The 16,677-nt window shown below is 52.5% G+C and overlaps 3 protein-coding genes across 7 annotated transcripts; all 3 read left to right on the top strand.

The window, feature by feature from the left end:
• Window positions 1-1,720: 1,720 nt before the first annotated feature.
• On the top strand, window positions 1,721-5,893 carry CCDC28B (coiled-coil domain containing 28B). 4 transcript variants are annotated; one of them, XM_077150494.1, is made up of 6 exons: window positions 1,723-1,832; window positions 3,055-3,241; window positions 4,378-4,544; window positions 4,646-4,839; window positions 5,055-5,125; window positions 5,705-5,893. In XM_077150494.1, exons 2-6 carry the CDS (start codon window positions 3,078-3,080, stop codon window positions 5,757-5,759), a joined length of 651 nt encoding a protein of 216 aa, XP_077006609.1. In that variant the 5' UTR covers window positions 1,723-1,832; window positions 3,055-3,077; the 3' UTR covers window positions 5,760-5,893. The 4 variants fall into 4 exon arrangements, with proteins under 4 accessions (XP_077006607.1, XP_077006609.1, XP_077006610.1 ...); XM_077150495.1 differs by having other exon boundaries at window positions 1,729-1,832; window positions 5,055-5,077; XM_077150492.1 differs by having other exon boundaries at window positions 1,721-1,832; window positions 5,055-5,893.
• A 164-nt stretch (window positions 5,894-6,057) lies between these two features.
• IQCC (IQ motif containing C) lies at window positions 6,058-8,832 on the top strand. 2 transcript variants are annotated; one of them, XM_077150488.1, is made up of 5 exons: window positions 6,058-6,222; window positions 6,652-6,795; window positions 7,043-7,310; window positions 7,511-7,629; window positions 7,746-8,832. In XM_077150488.1, exons 1-5 carry the CDS (start codon window positions 6,181-6,183, stop codon window positions 8,475-8,477), a joined length of 1,305 nt encoding a protein of 434 aa, XP_077006603.1. In that variant the 5' UTR covers window positions 6,058-6,180; the 3' UTR covers window positions 8,478-8,832. The 2 variants fall into 2 exon arrangements, with proteins under 2 accessions (XP_077006603.1, XP_077006605.1); XM_077150490.1 differs by lacking the exon at window positions 6,058-6,222 and adding an exon at window positions 6,234-6,487.
• A 119-nt stretch (window positions 8,833-8,951) lies between these two features.
• Window positions 8,952-14,213, top strand: DCDC2B (doublecortin domain containing 2B). The gene is made up of 9 exons (XM_077130479.1): window positions 8,952-9,526; window positions 10,455-10,506; window positions 10,962-11,038; window positions 11,295-11,426; window positions 11,735-11,881; window positions 11,983-12,187; window positions 12,652-12,778; window positions 13,207-13,310; window positions 13,556-14,213. Exons 1-9 carry the CDS (start codon window positions 9,261-9,263, stop codon window positions 13,643-13,645), a joined length of 1,200 nt encoding a protein of 399 aa, XP_076986594.1. The 5' UTR covers window positions 8,952-9,260; the 3' UTR covers window positions 13,646-14,213.
• The last annotated feature ends 2,464 nt before the right edge of the window (window positions 14,214-16,677 follow it).

Genomic DNA, 16,677 nt, shown 5'->3' with positions numbered 1-16,677 from the left:
TATTATACACCTGCAAGTCTGGCTGTTAAAGCTGAGGCTTTCATGGGGAGGAGCATCCTATTATATAGGAACACCAAGCACCCTGTTCTCTTTGGGAGGACCTGGGTTGGTGCGCACAAAGGATGGTATGTGAATGTCTAATAAATGGCAGAGGCAGCCAAAGGTCCTCCCCAGGTGGTGGTTCCCACAGTCCCAGCAAAGCGTCTGCCCTTCTAGCCAGGTTCAGACCTGCCGAAGGATGTTCTTCTGTGCTGATCTCACTGGTTCCTGTAAAAGAGCTTCTGGGGGGTGGAGGGGTGCAGGTAACAGGGCTGCCATGCTAACTCTTAGAGCTCCTGACCAAAGCAGCTCTGAATAACTTCAGGCTTCTGGTTGCCACAAAAGCAGCCGAGTCTGGGAACCCCAGAGGTGCTCTTGAACCCTCTGCCACTTTCCCAGGGGAGCCCTGGTTCCACTCTCTAGCAGCTCTAGGAGGGCTTTTGTCCTAGCTGACTCCTCAGCCCCTTCCCTCCAACCCCTTGGCTAATGAAAAAGTCCTTTATTGACTGGGTCCTGGAACTACCTGTGTAAGAGCCCTGTGCAGGTGTCTGCAGAAGCGGTGCTCCACTCAGCCAAAGGCGCAGCCTCAGGAAGCTGCCCAGTAGGAGGAGAAGGTAGCCAGGTGGCTGTGTGCTTTGCTCTGGGACAATTTATTTGAGATCTTTGGTCAGCCTGACCAAGGATGAGCCTCTTTCCTGTTGCATCAGATGCTGCCCTGGGATCCTGCATCAGAGCCTCTGCCATCCACCTAGCCTCCCCTGGTGGCCGCCGCACCAGCAGCACCCCTCGGCTCTCACGTTCCCTTCCTCGGGGTGGGAGTCAAGTGCCAGGGGATCACACAGTCTTCCCTGTAATCTGATGCTCCTGCCTGTGTCTTCTAGGCTTTGGGGGCAGGGATGGGGTAAAATGATTTGGTCCTGTCCCTTTTTCAGTGGCAGAGCACAGCCCTCAGCACTTACCAGGCAGGCGTACCTGGGCGTGGCAGGGGAGTGGCAATGCTCTCCAGGGAAGGCCTCCCATGGACAGCAGCCAACACCTTGGAGAAGCAAGTGAAAACAAGACAGCACCAGGGTGAGGTGTGGGATGGCTCAGAGCCTCAGTGTTGAGACTCATCAAGCTCAACTCCCAGCAGAGGCACCAGAAAACCTACCCCTTTGAGGAGGCTGAAGCTTTCATTCACCTTACCCCTTGGGCAAATTTATTGCTCCCTCTGGCTTTCCGAAAGTACCAAAGAGTAGTTTTTCAGTAAAACGGGGATGATAATGGCATCCTCTTTCAGGGCTCTAAAGCCCAGCTACTATTGACTATTGTTGTATTGTTATGAAAAGTGCTTAATAGGGGATCTAAAACTCAATTCAAGCTTGTCTTCTCTTACAGTTTCATCCTTCTGCTACATCTTATTTGCTCATTTGCTTCCTCTCCCTCTCCCTCCCTGCATCCCTCCATCCCTCCACCCCCTCTCCTCGCTCCCTCCTGGTTCTGACAAAGCTGCCACCATTTTTGTAAGGAACTGTAACTTCTCTTTGAAACTGACCGGAACATGAATGTGTTTTTAGATAGCTAACCAACAACCAATAGAGTCGCCTTGGTTCGGGTGGGAGGAATAGCTTAATAAATGTGGGGCTGCTCCTCCCATCATTCCATCCCGAGCTCCAAAGAAAGTAGTCACTTTCCCTTTAAATGCAAATGAGCTCCTGCCAGTTAGCTTCCCTTCCTTCCAGTTCCCTAGGAGCAAAGAGCTGAGGGCAGGAGGAACCTGCTGGGAAGCATCTCTCCAGACCTCAAGCCTCCAGGTCAGTTGCCCCAGAGGGGGTGGGAGCGAGGGTGGGCAGGAGGGGAGGGTAGAATGACGCAGGTCTGACGCTCCTCCACAGATTCAGCTCCCAGGCTGAGCGATCCTTTTAGCACAAGAATTTGGAATATAAGCTTGGGAAATAGATCCGGGGTCGCCCCCAGACACTCCTGGGGAAGTGGGGGTGCCTGCTCCAGTTCCTTAATCAAGTCCCTAATTGGGTCAAGCGGCTGCAGGGAGGGGTGGGTGATGCAGCTCCTGTTTCCGCTCCACGCCACCAAACACATTCAGTGCCAGCCAGCCAGCCATGTGCCAGTTTAAATGCTTTTGCCCCACCACCCCCATCGCCACCATCCTAGAGTGCGGAAGTCAGGATAGGTGGGGGGTGGCCAGGTGTGAACAGCTCAGGAAACCCCTCTAGTGGGCCCCCAGCGGATCAAAGCCTGAGGGAGCAGGGCTGGACTGGAGACCGCGGCCATTGTTGGAGGCTAAAACAGCCATCTGCCGAGCATCCACCCTCAGCTGAGGCTGTCAGTGAGCCAGTGAGCCAAGCTGGGGCTTTCTGACTGGAAAGGGGGAACCGCTGGAAGTATGTCCCACGGAACTTCTGGAAGTCCCTGATATTTGCAGTTGGGGTGGAGTGGTGGAGGAGCGATGCCAGTGGCTACGTGACGGGCCCCACAATGAGCCCTGCCCTGTGTGCCAAGGCTTCCCTTGCTGTTACCCAATCTTGGGTGGGTAACTGGCTCAACTCTAGGGCCTTCCCAGGAACCCCCACCTGCACCCTTGATCACCTCCTGTGCTGACTGGGCATGTCAGCACCTACCTGAGAGGAATGGGGGATTTGAAATACAGAATGAACTAGCTGGCATTCTCCTTGTCTCTGGCTTCACATTTCCTCTGCTGGCCCCACCCCCTCAGCCACTGGGACAGGAAACCCCAGCAGCAGCAGGATAACATTACCAGGCAGGGCCTAGGTTTTCATTCCAGGCGGGGGACCTGGAGTGGGCTGGGAAAGGCCCTTCAAATGCATTCACGACCCCAGAAGCAGGCGCTGGCATCTGGCCCTGCCCCCACAGCATAGGTGAGGGGATAACGGCCCTGGCACTGTCAAGGGGGAACTTAAGAAGGTCCCAGGGCCCTTGCTTTGCAGCTCCCAGGGGTTGCTGGATGAAGGGACAAGTGTGCCCCTCACTATCTCAGTGGGGCTACCTCCTTCTCAGGGCCTGAGGCCCGGCAGCACCCAATGGAGGACAAGAAGAAGAAGAGGAGCCCCAAGCCCTGCCTGACGCAGCCTGCTCAAGCCCCAGGCACACTACGCAGGGTCCCTGTGCCCACCAGCCACAGCGGCTCCTTGGCCCTGGGACTCCCTCACCTGCCATCACCCAAGCAACGGGCCAAATTCAAAAGGTGGGTATAGAAGGGAAGCAGGGCAGGAAGGGAGAGACCCCAAACTCTGCGTCCCTGATAGGAGGAAGGCAAGGGAGAGGGGGCTCAGCCTTCAATACTAAGCAATAACTGATGCCGTCCTTCAGCTGGCCTCAGCTGGCCCCTAGAAACTCAGAGGTGACTCAGACCCAAACCCTGTCCTCAAATGTTTGGAGAGAGGACCAGGCTGGTCACTGCAATCACATACAATGTGATGTTGTATCTTGGAGGAGGGAGTAAGCAACCCTGGCCCAGGGTCCTGCTGGCACAGTATGGATGAAAGTGATTACCTGGAAAGTTCCAGGAACTGCAGTTTGTCTGGTGACCTTGGAGTGTTAGGGGACAGGAAATGAGGGGATGGGGTGTGTGGCAGAACCGAACCACAGAATACAAATTCTCTGCTGAATTCTTTGTAATGATGGCAAATTTGTATCCTAGCCTATAATGGGTCCATCTTTGATTCCCACTAAACCCAATGTTTTTTCACTAATTCTTTCCAAATAAAATTTCTGTTTCTCTACCTGAAAGGCATGTTCTGGATGGCCAGCAATAGAGTATAGAGGAAGCTCAGGTCTAGGTCAGAAGAAGTAGGAGCTGCAACTGGAGGGGCAGCAGGACCAAGATGGGAAGGGCCTTAAAATTTTGTCCTGATGGCAACGGAGAGCACAAAACAGTTTAGAAGTAGAGGAGGGGCAAGAAGATATTTTGGAAAGGAGTAGGGTGATCATGGTGGCAATAAGGGGTTAATTATCCCCATGGAACAAGTTCACCGAAGCCCAGAGAAGACAAATGACTCACCCAGGGTCCCAGGAGAAATGAGGCTAGAGGCTTAAACGAACCCAGTAGCCCACTTCTAGGCATGACTCTGGGTGTAGGTGTCATTTGCAGAAGAGACTCCTTTTGACCTCCTAGCTTCACCTGTCCTTACCCCATTTCCTCCCCACTCTAACCCCTGGGGCCCAGGGCAGGGCCAGAAGAACAAATGTCCATTTATGTGGATGGGTGGTTGGGTGGATGGGCAGAAGAATTACTGCATAGAGAGGTAGCACAAAAAAACCTGGGATGTTTGACTGCCCCTCAACTTATAACCATGGCCATGCTCACCTCACCCCATTCAGGGTAGGCAAGGAGAAATGCCGTCCAGTGCTGGCTGGAGGTGGGGGTGGCTCTGCAGGCACCCCCCTACAGCATTCCTTCCTGACCGAGGTGACTGATGTCTATGAAATGGAGGGGGGATTGCTGAACCTGCTCAATGATTTTCATTCAGGCCGGCTGCAGGCCTTCGGTGAGTCCTGGGAGCTGGGCTTACAGGGTATGTGGGTCTCTGGGGCATAGCTGAGCCAGGGTTCCAAGTTCGCTTCCAGGGCTCAGACAGGGGCTTTCCAGGGAAGGAATGCTCCTTTGAGCAGCTGGAGCACGTGCGGGAGATGCAGGAGAAGCTGGCCCGCCTGCACTTCAGCCTGGACGTGTGTGGGGTAGAGGAGGAGGAAGAGGAAGAAGAGGATGGTGTCACAGAGGGCTTGCCTGAGGAGCAGAAGAAGACCATGGCTGACCGCAACCTGGACCAGCTGCTTAGCAATGTAGGTCAGGGCTGGGTCCTTTGGTTCCTGGGAGCACCAGGGGGTGGGGGAGACATATGCTCCCTAGGCCACTTCTGGCCCCTGGATGAAAAAGTGGGGGTGCATGGATCCAAGAGTTCAGGGCCCTTCAATCCCCACCAGAAGATGGCCCCCCAGAGCATCTGGGTTTGACTTGGTGCTCCTCCTGACAGAAATCTCCCTCTTTCTGTTGACAGCTAGAAGATCTTAGCAATTCTATGTATCCTTTCCAAGGGTCCTGGCAGAGTGTGAGCATGTGTGTGCACATGTATCCTGGAAATGAGGTCAGTTTCCTCTTCCCCTCCACCCCCTCAGGAGTATTCACATTCAACCACCATTCCCATCTCTTTCAGCCCTCCTGAGTCAGAATTAAGAACAAACTGCTCCCCCCCCCCCAGGTAGAAGACCATGAGAGAAAAAGTGGTTGTGGGGAATGTTTTACCTATTGATCGAAAGTTCTGCAGTGACACCAATCCACGGCAAAGCTTGTCTGATGCCCTCCTACTCTTTCAGCATTGAACATTTATTTTTACTAATTTAGACAACTTCCTCCCCATCTAGTTCTCAGTCAGAAATCGCGCACATGCACACACACACATTCACCCTTCCAGTGGGGCTCACAGGTCTACCTGCTCGTCTGACCCAGAGAAGGCATGCTTTGGAGAGAAGGAGAGAGGGAGAGAGGGAGAGAGGGAGAGGGAGAGGAGGGAAAGCTATCTAGCAAGCAGGGCAGACAAAGACTCTCGTCCCCGCCCCTCTGCACAGCTGGGGAAACTGTGCAGTTTGGGAAGATGGGGGTAAGACGGAGGACTTGAGTCCAAGGCATCACTGTCCTTGACTGGCGCAGACAGAAGCTGCACCTGGCCGAGAACGCCGAGCCTGAGGAGCAGGCAGCGGTTTAGGTGTCGGAACCCGGCCGACGGCCCCCTCTCGTTCCCTTCAAACTGTGACTTTCTACGGACTCGGGCGGGTATTCCGCGGCCCCCCAGGTGCTATGAGGGAGGGGGGCACTGGATGGAATTAAACCCGAAAGAAAGTGCTCTGTGTCCTCCCTTCCCTCGTTGCGTCTTTACTCGGCAAAGCGCCAGTGACCCCCGCCTCCGCGGAGACCCCTCTCCGCACCCCACTGTTGCTTTGTGAAGTCCTGCTCGGGTGGGGATGGAACCGCGGGTACGGGATTGGGGCGTCGGCTCCAGGCAGCCCAGCCAGAAGAGCAGGTTGCCATGGTGACAGCGGGGGCGGGGCCTGCGCCTGCTAAGCGCGGCGCGGGCTGATGACGTACTGCGCAGCGCCGGGCTAGTCCGCGGAGCCGTTGACACCGAGATGGAACGGGAGCATTTGGTCCGAAAGCTGTCCTTGCTGCAGGTGCAGGGGGCGGGGGATGGGGTGGGTAGCGGGGAGCGGGTGCACCTGGTTTCGCCCCATGAGATCTCATCTGGACTGGACCTTCGAGCGAGATAAAGCTATCACGTTCAGTCCCCTACCTACACGCGTGCTAACTTCTGGTGACAATGACCCACCTCCACCGTCCTGAAGAACTGTGGGATCCACAGACGCCCCCTCGTGCCCCCAACTCCCCCTACACGCTTCTGCAAGGATCAGGGAAATGGCGCAAAGAAGGCGGGATACGGTACAGCATCCTCCCTTGAACCCTAGAGCCCCAGTGCACAGCGTCACATACCCCGGTGACCAAGCTCTCTCCTGTAGTGACCCGGATGACCTCCAGGAGAATTTCCCATGACGTCCCTTCTTTTGCAGTAATAAGGGTCTTCCTTCCCCTCACTCTCGACCCAGGCCTGCATCCGGGGCTTCTTGGTCCGACGCCAGTTCCAGAGTCTGCGAGCTGAGTATGAGGCCGTTGTTCTGGAGATCGAGGGTGACCTGGGCACTCTGCAGTGGACTGAGGGCTGGATTCCCAGGCCCCGATTTCTCTCAGAGGTAGTACACACCCCAGGGGGATAAGGGGAGGAGGGACCTGGCAAGGGTATTCAAGTGGCTGGTGGAACCCACTCTTCCTGCTCACAAGCCACTCTCATAAGGAAGGGTAGCAGACCCACCTCCTCATATCCCCAACCTTTAATCCTTACCAATTTGTCTGCTGGATAATGGCACCCAAATACATTGTGGAGGTTGGGGGTAGGGGTGCAGGTAGCCTTGTAGCTCTCATACCTCTCTGATTTCTCAGAAGGTAAAGCCCCATCAAACCTGGAAAACAAGAGAGAGGTTACCAAAACCAGAGCAGAAATTGTGGAGCCCCTTCCCATGTAAAGAGCCTGAGAGAGAGGCTCTCTGGGAAGAGGTGGTGCTGAAGGAGTTGGAAGATAGCTCATCAGTAAACCCAGGAAGTCTTCCCTGCACAGACAACAGCCCCTGGCTTCAGGCTGAGCAGAGCAGGAAAACCAGGAAACCCAACCAAGAGGAGATCAGAGACACATCAAGAATGGGGAACACAGGTACTTCTCTAGCTAAATCAAGGCACGCTCCTAACCTTCTCTGGGCCTCAGCTTCCCCATCTGAAAAGTGAAGGGCTTGTGCTAGATAAGCTGCATCCCCTGCTTGGTTGGGGGCAATACACAGGTATCAGTATTCTAGGGTTAGGCCAGTGTTCAATGTTTGCCCTTTAAGGTTCTCTCTTTCCTTTCCACCCTCATAGAAGTTGCAGTTCCAGGACTGCCCCACAGCCAGCCTGAGCTCCAGTCACTTCAGCAGCACCGCAGTCACTTGGCCATGGAATTGCTGTGGCTGCAACAGGCCATCAATAGCCGTAAGGAGGTGGGCACTCACTTGGAGCCTTTTCTGCACATTTTGGGTCAAGGGGTGTGTTGAGGGGGAGGCCTCTTGCCATGCCCAAGCAGGTCTTGGTGCATGTCTGTCCTCTCCCCCAACAGTATCTAATTCTCAAGCAAACACTGCGATCCCCAGAGGCAGGCAAGACCAGAGAAGCACCCAGCATGTGCTCAGACCATGGGGGACAAGCCTGTGAGAGGGCCACACCACAATCAAGTCCACCACAGGAGAACCATTCCTACCAAGACAGGACCACTGGAGAGCATGCAGATGACTCCCGCTGGAGGGTCAAATCACAACGCCACACATCTCCAGAATGTCTAGCCACCACAGACAGAAGCACTGTTGGGGCCAAGTACAGAGAGCCATGCCACAGGAAGCCTGGACCACAGCTGCCCATATCATCAGACAGTCAGGCCACAGGGGACAGGCTCACCAAAGAGCCAGACCACAGAGGACAGCCTTTCGGGGGGAACTGCCTTCAGCTGTCAAAATTCTTGAATGACCAGGACCCTGGAGGCTTCAAACCCACAGGACTCTGTTCTGCAAAGGCCAGGACACAGCCACCTTCATGTCCTGAGGATTCAATTGTTGAGGACAAAGGGCCTGACAGCCAAAGAGGTAGACCACGAGAGTTGGGCCTCTCAGAGGACCACATTATCTGGGATGGGACCTTCTCAGGACCAGAGCATGGCAGGCTGGATTTCTGGAGAACTAAGCCACCCAAGGGTCAGACCCCCGGTGATAGAACCACCATGGATGGAAACTCCAATAAGCCTAGCTATGAAGGATGGACAAACCAGACAACTGTAGTGGAGATCAAGGCCACCTGAGAATATGTCTTCAACAGGGTCATACCATACAGGAGAGGACCACAGGAGGGACAGGCCATGGAAAACAGGACCCTGGGGCTAGGTCCTGGAGAGTCAGGGGAGGACCACTTGCCATTGAAGGGGCAGTGAATAAGACAGGACCTTATCCTAGCTCTTGGGTACCTCTGTCCCTGGCCTGTGGTTATGAGGCCAAGAGAAGCTGGAGCAAAGAGCTGGTACCAATATGGGAAGAATAGATAGAAGGACACCCTTTCTTCCTCTGCCTGTGGTTCAATTCAACTTTCAGGACAGAGTTACCTGGGGGAAGTAAAGTGTGGGGCCTGATAAGAGAATAAAGATTTTTCTTCTATTCTGAGCCTGGCTGTTTTCATCTTCTGTCATGGTCCAAGAGCAGACCTAACCACACTCAAGGAAGACCCGCCAAAGCTGATCCACTTCTGAGCTCAGTCCTTGGGAGTGGCAGGGAGGTTTTAGAGATGCCTCTTCTTCCTCAGGTATTGGGAAATCTGTAGGTAAATTTGATCTCTTGACTGTCTCTCTCCCTGTATGATTGTGGACCTCTCTCTGAGCTCCAGGGTTTCTTCTGTATATAGTGATCATATCCACCTGACTCTTGTGAGGCCTTTTCAAAGGCAAGTCAGATGAAATTTTGAAATGCTCCTGCAGAGGCTCCCCCTTCCTTCCTGGGCAAAAGGGCAGACTCCACCTCTGACTGGCACAGTTCCAAGCTTTGCCTTAGTTCCCTGGCAACAACAGCTCCGCGTCTCGGCCTGAGGATACACTATGGCGGGCAGCAGTCCAGCGGCCAAGAAGGTAGTGGTGTACAGGAATGGGGACCCCTTCTACGCAGGCCACCAACTGGTGGTGACTCAGCGCCGCTTTCGCACTCTGGAGGCCTTGCTCTGTGAGGTGACGTTGGCCGTGCAGGCTCCACTGGCTGTGCGTGCCCTCTACACACCCTGTCATGGCCACCTCGTCACTGACCTGGCAGACCTGCAGAATGGAGGGTGGTATGTGGCTGCTGGCTTTGAACCATTCCGCAAGCTCAAGTAAGTGGTGTGGGGCTGGTCAGACAAATAGCCTAGGGAGGGAAATAGCAGCAATAGCATTTATTCAGTACTTACTATGTATGCACCAGATATTTTATATATTTTTCACATTTAATACAACCCCATAAAGAGAGTGATTTTATCCTCAGTAGTTAGAAGGGAAGACAATGAAGTTAAGTAACCTAAGAGTACACAAGTAATAAATAATTGAGCTTTTGTTCAAATTGAAATCTGTCCAGTACTGATGTTTATGCCTGTGACAGCCAGGACCAATTTGTGGGAAGGAAATGTTTTCCCTGCCCACTCTCCCAGAAACTCTGGATGGGATCTGCTACCACCACCACCAAATACTCTAGGTGTAGGTGTCACCTCTTCCTTGCTGTGCGCAGGCATCTTGCACTCCTCTTAGGCTGGGATCATGGCAGGATCAGGCTGTGCCTTTTAAAATGGAAGAATTTGACCATGTGAGCTTCCAACTCAGATCTGGCTTCCAGGTCCTACTCTTCATTCTCAGCTGAAATTGCTTTCTTTAGTGCAAAGAGCAAAGGGTCGGGAGCTAGAAAGACTTAGAATCTGGGCTCTGTAACCTACTTCTTGTGTGACTGGTGTCTCATCCAAAATGGGGATAAAACCACCTACCTCATGAATAAGAAAATTCCTGTGATATAGCAGAAGTCTATGAGTCTTTCTCAACCCTTTGATTGTATGCTTTGTATCTAAGATTCCAGTCTAGATTCCTAGCCTCACCAGGGCCCCAAGGAAGACAGGTTCATATGCCAGCATCTGTTTCTGGACTGAGATGACAGAGGCTATTCCACTGGTGTGGAGGGATACTGGTGTCTTGAGTCCCAGTCCCACACTTGAACAGCTGCATGGCTATTGAGGCCCAGAACCCCCAAGATGACCTATGACCTATCTGTTCTTTCAGCTATTTAACCCCTGGAGGGAAGGATCCAGGTGGGAAGAGCAGCCGACTACCAGTGAGTTCTGAGGAAGGCTGTCACCCAGCTCCTCTGTCTTCCCCCCCTTCCTGGGATTGTCCCCAGTTGGTCAGGGTAGTCAGGGCCCTGGGAACAGCAGGACTGACCAGTTCCCTGGTGGGCATTCCCTTGCCCACTCTGGAGCCAGCTGTTATCTTTCCTGTGGGACAGAATTCCTTGCTTCTTACCAAGCCTTTTACCTTATCCCCAGGCTGTAGTCCCCAAAAGAAACAGAAGACCATTCATTCAATATGGAGGTGGGTAGGAAGTGAATTGACTTAGGGGAAGTAGAAGCACCCTTTGGTGAAAGGTGTGACTAGTCCTCATCCCTACTTACCAGCCCCCGCCCCCCACCACAGTGTGGTTCCTTCCTCCTTCAACCCACCCACCTTGGATTGATTCACCTAACGAGAGGCACCAACTCTCTTGACCTTGGGAACTGACTTGGATTTCAGGGTCCTCCAGTGACTCACCACCTGTGTGATGGGGCCCTTGGAAGGTGGCTGCCTGCAGGTGCCCCCTGCTATATCCAGTGAGTTCTCTGGTCAGGGAGCAGGGATATTTGTTTTAGTAAGACCAAGAAAATGGGGGTGAGTTTGCCCTAGGAGCCTCTGGTCACTGGGTGGGAATGTGAAAAGTCCAAAATGCTTGATGGGTGCAAATGGACCAATGCAGTGATCTCCTAGCCCCTGTGCCATCCTTTTTCCTCTTATACCCTGGGAGTCCTGGGGCCATGGATAAACAGACCCTAGGGACCCTCCCCCCTAACCAGGCTGCTTTTGTCTCAGTGTGTTCAGGAATGGGGATCTGTTAAGCCCCCCATTTAGCCTGAAGCTATCCTGGGCTGCCAGCCAGGACTGGGAAATAGTGTTGAAGCACCTGACTGAAAAGGCCAAGTTGCCCAGTGGGGCTGTACGCAAGTGAGTATGGGGACTGGGGAGGTCCAAAGGTCCCACAGGGAAGCGTCCTCACAGGTTTGGGCCGTCCCCCGAGGATGAAATGGCAAAAGGAAAGCATGCTGTCCCAAATGGCACTTCCCTCTACACCAGGGTAAAGCCCTCCGGCCTAGCCCTTGGAATCAGAGCCAAGCCTTGGTGACTGGCCTTGATGCCCAGAGGGCCAGCACCCAGAGGGTACCTAGGAATAGCTGGACCCACCCCTTCAGTCTGCTGAATATGATGAGGCATCTTGTCCACTGGCCCTTGTCCCACTCTCTTTTCTCTCCTAGACTCTTCACCTTGGAGGGGTTCCCGCTGTCAGCAGGGGAAGCTCTGGTGAGTGGCTGTTACTATGTGGCTGTTGGAGAGGATGAGTTTAAGGCCCTGCCCTATCTGGAGCTGCTGGTGCCCAACCCCTCACTGCCCAGGGGCTGCTGGTATGTCTGCATGAAGCTGAGGGGTACCAGGTTGGAGCAGAGGAAGGCAGCCTCTGATCTGTGTGCTCTCAGAATCATGTCTTCCTCTTCTTTCATTGCAGGCATTCCCAGGCCCTGAAGTCTATTTGCCACAGGCAGGAAGTAGGTGATGTGGGGGCTCTGGGGGTGGGACAAGGGGAGCAACTAGCTGAGTCCTCCAGCTCAAGCTCTGACTTTATATCACTGCATCTTCTCAATAATCTTGTGGAACAGATTATCCCCATATTCCAGAGGAAGAAACCAACTCAAAAATGTGAAGTGATTGTTACTTAGGATAACAGTTATTGAGTGTCTGAGAATCTGGTCTGAGAGCCAGCTCATCAAGGCCATATGAAGGTCTTCAGGCCTCTGAGTTGCTGGACCAATTCCTTCTTGCCAGGCTGGATGCTAGGAAAAAACTGGCATATCTGCAATGGCAGGCTCCAAGGAAGCTTATTGGCACCACATCTGATCCCAGGCCTGAGCCCTCCTAAAAAATGAGCCAGTGAGCAGGAGGGAGAAATGGGCGGGTGGTGGCAGCTTCCTCCAGCATTTCTAAGTGCCAGGCATCAGCTGTTCTGCCTCTCAATATGGTAGCCTGATGGGAAGAGTGAGCAGGAAAGGAGGATGCAGGCATCACTGCTCCCAAATTCCCAGAGGTGTCAGAGGCACTTTGAAGGAGGTCGAGATTGGGTAAGAGGGAAGGTAAGAACAGCCAGTACCCATGGCCCAAGCCCAGTGTCCCTCTATAGGCTCGTGGCCACAGAGCACAGGCTACCCAACCCTCTACAAAGGAGCCGAGCCGAGTTGAGCCATCTGCCTTCTATGCCAGGCCCCAGCAGCCAAGAAGCAAGTTTCCTGCTCTCTCATTTCTATCAGGTGAGGGGCCCCTGGGGCCGGCCCAGGCCCTTCTCAGCTATACTCTGATGTGACATGGGACAATCACTGCTGTTGTGGGGGAGATTGATGGGGGTGGCATCCTGGGGACAGCTGACTCTGACCTCAGAACTGTCTCTGACTCCATCTTCATATCCAGTCCTTTGCCTCTTCACAGGGACTTGGGGCATATGACAAGAAGCACATGGAGAGGAAAATGCTTAACTCAAAGGGTTAAAACTTCAGGCAAAATTTGGAAGGGATGGGGATGTGGGCCAAAGACCCTCCTCTAAACATCCCTCCCATCTTGAGGTAGTGAGAAGTGTGAAGAAAGGCTCAGAGGAGGGGAAGGGGTTGGCACAGAAGGTCAAGGGGAAGAAGGCTGGGGGCCCCTTAGCCTGGACATCAGCTGATGCTGCCTTCCTTATTAGGAGACAAGGAAGTCTCTGAGGCTCCCCATCTAAGGACAAAGACAGCAGGGGCCCAGGAAGCAGCTGATGAAGAACACACCTGGACAGAGAGACCCTTGGATCAGGTGGGCTGCGGTTCAAGGCAGTATGTTGGGATGGGAGGAGTTTTGAGCTGGAAACTGGGGGCCCTGGACTCCAGGAACAGTTATTCCCCTTTATAACTCTCCCAACATCTCAGAGTCCGACTTGTTACATGAGGGGACAGATCCTGATTTCTCAAAGTCTCTTCCTTTCCTGGGGCCAAGGAACTCCCTGCTGAGGGCTGGAGCTGGCCAGCGGATGCTAAGAGTTCCATTCCATATATCTCCAGAGGTCAGCACACATACTGAAAGAGGCACTGTTCCTGGGAAACGCTCCACCTGGAGCTGGAGCAGCATCAGTCCCTGCTCCATCATCTTGAAAACCAGCAATTCCAACCAGGACCTGAGGACCAGTACTCTGCAGCCACCTTTTGTCCTCAGCCTCCAGAAGCCTGTTTCCAAGGAGCCTGTCTCTTAGCTCACAGGTTAGCCCATGGCCTTCTCAAACCTTCCCCACTGTTCTGCATTTAAGCCCACAACCCAGTCTCCCCTTCTTCTCTGAGCAGAACAGTCCTGACTGCGAGGCTACTTCCTTTTGGGGTTCTCTGGCCAGAGAAAGGAAAGCAGACTGAGATTGAGGGAGAGGTTACAAACTTGGAAGTGGGCTTCCACAATAAAATAATACTAACCTTTGTCTGTTTACCACAGATTTATTGAAGGCTACTACTCGCTAGGTATTATGCTGTGTGCTGCAGTTGGACAGTGCCAGGGCTCACAGTTGTCTACCCATTTGAAAGAGGCTGGGTATTTGAGGATTCTCACTCACTTCATGGGTGGGACATGTAAGGTTGGTCAACAGTTCGTCTCCCCTAACCTGCCACTTCTGGTGGACCTTCTTCCCCTCAATTCCACCCCTTCAGTCAGCTAAGTCACTCTGTGCCTTTGAGGCCTCCTGTTTGCATTTCTGGCTCAAAGACTGCAGGTGGAGTCCTGAGGTTCATGGAGCCCACTGCTGTGATGGCCCAGATCAGGCCATAGTAATGGTGGCTAGGCTGGGGGCTGAGATGAACGCTGGACCAGAAAGGTTGCTGAGGGTAAGGTGAAGTTTCTTGTGCTAAATCTCAGCAGCTGAACAGCACCTGAAGGTTACAAAACCCTTTCACTCAGGTTCTCTTATTGTGATCCACGAGGTAGGTGTTATCCCCATATAAGATGAGGAAGCTTAGGTTCAGAGAGGGGAAGTGCTAGATGCGTTTGCTCACTGCCCTGCATGTCATGGCCTAGGAGCTTCCTGGAGTCAGCAGACCTGAAGGGTGGGCTCTTCTCACTCAAAGGGTAGTCAGTTGTCCCTGGGTCTTGCTCACTGAGCTTGTGATGCAGAGTGTAATTCCTGTCACGGTGAGCACCATGCCTGTGACTGCTCCTGGGATAAGGGGCAGAAATAGAGGGCCTGAGCCCAGCCATGCCAAAAGAAGCTGGTCCAGGGCTTAAGGCAGAGCTCAGGTAGGGTCTTCTTCCAACTCCCCACCCCCAATCTCTAACTCTAACCCAGACTGTCCAGGGGAAGGAAACTCTGTTGGCCACAAGGAAGCATGAGAGAACTGGAGGATGGACAGCGAGAGGAAGGGGCAGGATGAGGAAGCCTTCTCCCCACCCATCCATGGGAGAGAGGCTCTGGATAGTAACTAACCCAGTTATATCAAGGCCTAAATAGCTACTTGCAGCAATCAAGTGGCCCAACTTACGTTTTCCACCAATATCTTCTCCAAGGATCTTCCCGACAATCAGCGTGAAGACAATGGCCAGAGAGTTACACACGGGCACTGCTAGTGTCAGATCTGGGTAGGTAGAATGAAGAATCCCTGAGATGTAAAAAAATGCCTTTCTAGGCACAAAACAGTTTCATTTCATCAAGACGGCCTTTCATTTTTTAGGTGAAGTCACGGCAAAATATAGGACTCACCCAGATCTTCTGACTCCAAGCTTAGTGCTCCCTCAGGATTCTGAGATGAAGACCTGATCCCCAAGGTCTGGGACCATCCTGGTTTGATGGCAGACAGACAGATACCCAAAGTCCAAGGCATGCAGTGGAATGAGTGCAATAAGGCCAAACACAGCCACCGTTTATTAGGCTCAAACTATATGCTGGGTGCTCTGTATGCCTTATCTCACTTAATTCTTACAACCACACTGCAGGGAAAGGATTATCACTAATTTGCATAGGGAAAGGAAACAAAGTTCAAAGAAGTCATATACACTGAGGCAAATTGAGGATTTAAACCAAGCTAAACCAAGGTATGCCTTAGTCCAAAGCCTGTGTCCTTATTGAACTGTATGGATATGGACAAATCAAAACACCTGGGGAAGCACACTTTTGTTTCAGTTTCAGCCCACGCATGGGCCTTAATGGAGTTGAAGAAAAGACAAAAAAGGTGTTACAAGTGGAAGGCCAGGTACCTATTCAAGACAGCCCCAGAAAGTAGGCCTCATCTTAGTCCAGGATCTGTTTCTTAGTTTTGAAGCTTCAAAGAACTGATTCCTGATTAACAAACTCGAAAAAGACTAGTAGATAAATCAGAGGCTGAGTTACTTGTTTTACAACAAGACTCATATTACTAGGCAGACTAGGATACTCAGGTTGGCTTCTCACTACATTTCTGCCCGGCATTCTAGGCCTTACCTGCTTTAGGGAGAAGAGGAACTTGGAACTCATCTGCCCTCATTCCCTGTCCAGCCCCTGGTGTGGCTGGCATTATCCATCCATAAAACTGCCCCAACACTCCTACTTAGAGCTGCTTTCTTAAGTTTGCATACCTTACAAGACATACTGTGCTTGCTAGACTCTGGAGTTGGGGGAGAGGAACAGCAGGGTGCCATGGAAGAGCCAGGGCATTGGAGAGAGGCAGACATAGGTTTCCCTATGTAATACTGGTTGGGTCATTCAAATACCGAGCCTCAGTTTCCTCACATGTAAAATAGTGATAGCAAGATATCATTTCCTTTGTAGGGTTGTTGTAAATGAAATAGAGTAACATATGGTTCCTGGCCCATGGAGATGCTTCGTTAGTAATGACCACGGTTCTGAGTATTAGAAAGTATGTTGTTAAAGGATGGAGGTAGAGCAGGTGATGAAGATTCCAGGATCATAAAACTGCCATTTGCTCACAACTTGGTAAATGGTTAATCACAGTCAGCTCACCAGAGGATTCAGCATTCTTGGACAGCAGGGAGTGTATTAGGCCAGAGATTTTCAAACTTTATTTAAAGGGAATCTTATGAGAAGCCGAAAATATAAAACATATGAAAGCAGAGTGACTCTAGCTGAATCTTAGATGACAGATCTAGAGGCTGGCTATCCCCTTGCCCTCCCATGGCCTTCGATGGGTTCCCCAGAGCTACAGGGAGCAAAGAC

Source organism: Tamandua tetradactyla, chromosome 2 (assembly GCF_023851605.1).
Source record: "Tamandua tetradactyla isolate mTamTet1 chromosome 2, mTamTet1.pri, whole genome shotgun sequence".
Taxonomy (NCBI): Eukaryota; Metazoa; Chordata; class Mammalia; order Pilosa; family Myrmecophagidae; genus Tamandua; species Tamandua tetradactyla.
The sequence above is the reverse complement of the archived record's forward strand: the minus strand, read 5'-3'. Positions and strand labels throughout refer to the sequence as shown.